We start from the raw sequence: 6272 nt of genomic DNA, 5'->3' as shown, positions 1-6272 counted from the left end.
TTTACTATAAAAATTCTACTGTCTTTGCACCTAAATGTGATTTTTTTTTAAAATCACGTGAATGGTATGGAGTATATGGATATTCAAATAAAATTATTCTATTTAATTTAATATTTTTTTAGATATCTAAATTAAATAGTTAGGTTTTGGTGGTAAAGAATCAATCCAAGACTAAGGTCTCCTATGCTGACTAAACGGGTCGGCTAATTGTAAGAGTGTCAACAATATTATATAAATGATTTCTCAACCATTTGTTGTGCACTTATGATCTATGTCCGATGGATAAGTTTTAAGATTAATGATTTAGTTATAAATATTTCATAAAAGTAAATCCAGAAATTAACGTTATTTGATATGATACGTTATATTGTAAAGTTATTTTTATTATAAAATGGATCTAACGTATCATATGAAATTATGTCAGTTTGTGAGTTTACTTTTATGTAATCTATTTTTGGCAATATAACTTCTCTAATTTTATATTGGAAAATGTTAAATTCCAAACACTCGTCTCATTTTTATATTATTATAATGAGATGCTATTGTCTACCAATTTTTTTAATTTACTTTTAAAAAGTATAAGAGATGATTCGCGAGTAATAAAAAGTACAATCTCATTTACATAATAAAATGAAAAGAAGATAAGCGTATAGTATAACGTTACCTTTTAAAAATTAACAATTCAATCTAACAAACCTTAACCTATTACATTTTTCAAAACGATGTTTCTAAATTAATTCATATGAAGAGAAATATTAAGGCAATATGCTTCAAATAACGTGATTTGATTTAATACATTAGATTTATTTTGTAATAAAAAAATATTTATAATTTGGTATATCAAATGAGGATACGTAAGTTTATATAACAATTTTTTGTAATTTTCATGGTAGACCCAACCTTCAAATCAAGATTTGTGTCCTAAAATTTGAATGTTAATAAAGTATCATTCGAACGATAATCTGATGCTGAAGGATTCACGAGAGAAATTCCTGCCACTATTTCAGGAGGCCCCAAAAATCCTAGGCACCGTTTGAACGTGACTCATCAATGGTATATAGAATATCATATAGAGTATCATATATAGTATCATATATAATATTAGTATAGTATCATATATAGTATCATATAGAGTATTAATGTATGGTATTAGTATATATAGTATCATATATAGTACAATATATCATATATCATATATTATAGTATTATATACTGTATAGTATATATATTATATGCACTATATGTAAATAGTCTATAGGCGTTTGAACGTGCAATTTATACGTTCGAATGGTACATCGTATAGAACACCAGTCGAATGTTTCACTTTAACGTTCGAATAGGTGTTTGAACAATATAACACATATAAACAATACCTAGCTTTCGATCAATCGCATTCTAATCTCCATATGAACTCACACCGTCAATTGAATGCTCCTCGTGCATTTTGACCATCGTTGTCACTGCCACCGTCAAAGATGACTTCTAGTCAAGAGGTACACAACTTATGAATGTTTAATGGATTGACTTCGTACTATTTTAAATGATTTTTTATAGAAAATAGGAAAATCAATAATTCTCATCGATGGACACAGTAGGTGATCGAAAAACACAAGGTTGTGATGCCTCTATGCACATCCCGACCTAGTATGTGTATAATTTGTGGGTAAAGCGAAAGGAATCAGTTGATTCTTTTCATTTTAATGGCCACCGAGTTGACTCAATCATTACTGAGTTCGATTCAGAAACGGTTCGAACACTGGGTTTGTTGGTCGAACGGCAGGAACCCACTCCTCGAACGGTTAATCAATTGTTCAAACATTTGTTAACCATTGTGTTCAAACTGTATAGAATGACATTCAAACTGTTTGCTCCGTTCAAGAACGCTTGAACGATTATTTAATCATTTGAACACTTTATCGTCCATCGAACGGTATAACACAAAGCAATTTCTAATTGTTTCAATTAGCATATAATTTAGTACTGAAGGTTTATGTCTCATATTTTATAACTAATTTTCTTTATTTTATTTTTTAAATTTCAGATTGACAATGTCTTATAAGAGACGGAAGCGTAATAGACCAAGGCAACCCTTCATCAAAAAAATTCAAGAGAGGACTATTTTATTGGAGCGTCAGGTGAAGATCTTTGACTTTCAGGATCTTATTTGGGAGGGTCGTTCCTTGACAACAGTCTTCATCGAGCGTAACTGGATACCAATCCTCAACCAGAAGGATGAAGCATGAGACCTTGTTTCCTATATCGACATCGTCTCAAAATTTTATAGAGAGATTAGTCATGCCAGCCAAGATGAGGGAGGGGTATACACAATCTCAGTTCGGGAAGCCCCAGTTATATTTTCCGCGGACAGGCTCATTGATTTCATTGGTATCCCACGATGTTGCACTGCATATTTGAACGTGGTGCCCAAGGAGTCTTCAGCTACGGGTGATAAGAAGATGGCTGAGGACAAGGACTCTGATAGAGAAAGTTGGCATGGATTGAGCGAAGTTTATGATGTGGGGTGCCTGTCGACCTAGTGGATTATATATTCACTAGGATTCAATCAGAGACCTAGTACATTACGACAGATATACTGCAATTTGGGATCCTAATCACATAATTTCTACTACATGCTGAGATCTTGCCAGATATTGTAGAGCGTGTCTGGGAGCTAATTGGATTGATCAACTCCTCCACCCTGCTACAAGTATGGGACACTCGAGACTTCGTATTCGTGCTCCTATTCCAAAGCCAGTCGATACTCAAGAAGATGCACACCCGAGAGATCATAGAATATCGGCCAGTGAGACATCTACATAGGAGGCATCACGCACTGCTAATCATGAAGAGATTGCAGATATAGTGTGTGCAGAGATTCATGAACAACATCAGAGGTGATTGATGCAGTGCATATAGAGATCCAAAATGCCATCTTTGACTTACATACAGAAATGAATACTAGCATCTCTAACTTACTTACAGAGATTGATATCATTTCTGTGACTCAGGTAACCATCAGTACTCGACTAACACAGTTGAAGACACACCTAGCTGGAGTCAAAGATGTGGTTAGAGAGTTGGCTCAATAGTAGTCTATATTTTTTATTTGCATTTTTTTTTTGTATGGACAATATTTTGTATTTTATAAAATTAATTTAATTATAAATTGTCTTTTTCTTTTCTACATTAATTATTGATTTCTATTATATATATATATATTCTTTAATTGCTAATTTTTTTATAAATTAAATATTTCTCCATAATTAAGTAACAAATTGTAAAAATTCTATCATCGTTCGAACGTTTCTCCATTCTCGCCAGATATTTATGCAATAAACTTCCATTTGAACACTTTGTTTTATGTTCTAACATTGATTAACCTAGTCGTTCAAATGGTATAATAAATTGTTCAAATAGTAAGTCAATATCCCACTAAATTTAGTGAATTAACCCACCAATTTTTCGTTCGATCATATATAATATCCGTTCGAATATTTATTTTATTATGTTCGAAAAGATTTCTGCAATTAATATCTGTTCGAACATTAATTAACTTTGACGTTCAAACGGTATTATATGTTGTTTGAATGGTAAGTCAATATTCTGCTAAATTTAGTCACTTGATACGCCAAGTTCTCTTTCGACCTTATATATTATCCATTCGAATGTTTATTTTAATATGTTCAAACGTATTTGTAAATATTCAAACGGTTGTTTTATTAGAGACAAATTTCTCATCCGACATATTCCTTTCGAATAAAATATTTATTGTTCAAAAGGTAAACGACTTTCGTCATTTTTTAAGGATGAAATTTCATCTGTATAACTCAATTTTTAGGACGATTTTTATTTTAAATCTTCCCAAAATCTTAACTTTGTTGTTGTGTCCAGTGAATGTATTTTTTCTACAAATTGGTAATGGACAAAAGAGATTTCAAGCATATTAACTGTGCACAAATAATTTCTATTTATTGACCATAAGACACTGATTAGTAAGGGACATAACCATTGATAAGTGATATAACATTTTGATTAAATTAAAATATTATCTTTTAACACTTCCTCAACCATCACTCCTCAACCATCACCCATATGAGAATCCTTACCATAGAAAAAATATCATTCTAAGCCCGTTGGATGATCACATGATTTAGAATTACAGCACCTATGTTTAGGTATTTTTATGCCTTGCAAAAGTATGATTCAGGCTTTTCTTTTTTTTTTTTTTTCTTTTCTTTGGGAAGCATGATTCGAATTAGTTTTTTTGGTACCTTGTTGGCACTAGCTTGTGCAAGGTTACGTTGCCAAGGGAATGAGCTTATGCAAAGTCTATTAGTGCCTTTGCTAGAGGATAAGTTCAACCAAAATCTTTTGTGGTGCCTTATCAAATTATTTGCAAAAAGAATGGTAGTTTGGAGGCCTAAAATCTTGCCCATTTTGGAGTTGTGAGAATATGGGCTAGCACAATGCCTTCTAAGATATACCCAGACCAAAATCCGAATTTTAAATTCGGGCAGGCGTTCAACTCGAGCTGAGACACAAGTTGAAATTTTTTTTTTTTTTTTTTTGAAATGTTTTGATGTTTGTTTTCTACATAACATTTTTGTTTTCTTCATGACATTTTTCCACAAAAGACGCCGTCATGGTGTAGGCGCACACCCTCTAATTGTCAATCAAGAGGGAATACTCATCTTTCCAGAAATAAAATTACACATGCATGCATGTTTGTCGAAAGATGGTAGTGATCCTTGGAATCTTTCTAAAGATACCGTTGCCTTCGAGAAAAAGGAGTAGGACTGCAATGTATACCCGGTAATATCGCAACTCGAATTCCGGCCAGAATTTATCCGATTTTCCGAATTTCGAACTCAACTTAAAAAAAATCCGATGAGCAGTCCTAGACACTTTTTAGTGGTGCCTCACAATTGTGTTGCTTTTCACTTTTTTTTCTTTGTTTTCAGGACAGAGGGAGAGCTATCATAAGAGATAACAGCAGCTTTATATGTAAATATATATGTACACACTTCATAATCTCACTTTTAGTAGAAAAATATACAGTTTTAACACAAACAGAACTTAATAAATCGTAACCCAGAAATGGAAAAAAAGAAAACAGATTATCTATCACACACCAAATTATCAAGCTTTGCAGCAAACAAAACGAGCAAGTCCTTTTGGAGCATTTCCTTCATCTCCAGAAATCTCAACCGCCTTATGCTTTTTATCCTTCTTTTTTGTCTCGTCTTTAGGCACAGTTACAACGAGCAGCCCATCACTCATCGAAGCCTTAATCTCATCAACCTTTGCATTCTCTGGCAAACGGAACTCTCTCGCAAAGCTGCCGCTACTTCTCTCTTTGCAGTGCCACTTGTAAAAGCTCTTCTCGTCCTCGCCCGCAACATCTTTCCTCTCGGCACTTATACGAACCACTCTGTCTTCATGCACTTCGAGCTTCACCTCCTCTTTTGTAAGGCCCGGAAGATCAATCTCAAATATGTGTGCGTGAGGGGTTTCCTTCCAGTCCATTTGGGTGTTCCCAGATCCAATGATATTTTCCGAGTTTTCGAAGAAGAATCCTCGGAAAGGATCGGAAAAGCTTCGCTGATCAAAGAGGGATCGAAACAGGGACATCTTTAGCTGTTGGATAGGGACGGAAATTGAATTTGAATGTAATTATTGGGAGAGAGAGAGAGAGATTTAGATTTTTCTTGATTGTTTGCTAATGGTTCTGGGTAGTTGATGAACGAAAGAAGTAGGTGTGCATGTATATATATTGGATTGAAGAGAAGGGGAGAGTAGGTTCATGAAGCTTCTGGAGCCGAGCTGGGTTGAATCTTTGCTACTCACTTTTGCGTAAAGAAGAATGTTGGAGAAAGTTCGGATGATCATTTTATTTCACTATGCTTTAGGAATTTATTTAGGAAAAGTAGTGAGAGTGGAAGTCAATGTTGAGAGGAAGTCGCTGGAGTCTGCTCCGAAAATGTTCATGGAAATCTTCAAAAAAATTTTAAGTTTGTTCTGGTATTAGTTGAATTGAAATTAAAATTAGGAGTTAAATAAAATATTATTAAAATGTATTATTTTAATATTATATTTATTTTAAAATTTAAAAAAATTAAATTATTTATTTTGTTTTATATAAAAATTTTAATAAAATTATAATGATTAAATTAGATAAATTGAGTTGAGTATTAAAAACATGACATAAATAGTAACGCTTTCGGATTTTTCCTTTTCATGTCTGGCAATGGAGTTATTGACATTTTGTTAGC

At 33.1% G+C, this 6272-nt stretch overlaps 1 protein-coding gene across 1 annotated transcript; it reads right to left on the bottom strand.

Moving 5' to 3' along the window:
- Nucleotides 1-4980: 4980 nt before the first annotated feature.
- Nucleotides 4981-5846, bottom strand: LOC121243557 (17.8 kDa class I heat shock protein-like). The gene has a single exon (XM_041141686.1). It carries the CDS (start codon nucleotides 5629-5631, stop codon nucleotides 5140-5142), a length of 492 nt encoding a protein of 163 aa, XP_040997620.1. The 5' UTR covers nucleotides 5632-5846; the 3' UTR covers nucleotides 4981-5139.
- Nucleotides 5847-6272: the final 426 nt, after the last annotated feature.

This window comes from Juglans microcarpa x Juglans regia, chromosome 8D (assembly GCF_004785595.1).
Source record: "Juglans microcarpa x Juglans regia isolate MS1-56 chromosome 8D, Jm3101_v1.0, whole genome shotgun sequence".
Lineage (NCBI taxonomy): Eukaryota > Viridiplantae > Streptophyta > Magnoliopsida > Fagales > Juglandaceae > Juglans > Juglans microcarpa x Juglans regia.
Note: the sequence above shows the minus strand (reverse complement) of the source record. Positions and strands in the feature narration are given on the sequence as shown.

Bases quoted from the DNA above. Each gene is read 5' to 3' on its own strand.
- LOC121243557 (XM_041141686.1), bottom strand. From the start codon at position 5,631: ATGTCCCTGTTTCGATCCCTCTTTGATCAGCGAAGCTTTTCCGATCCT.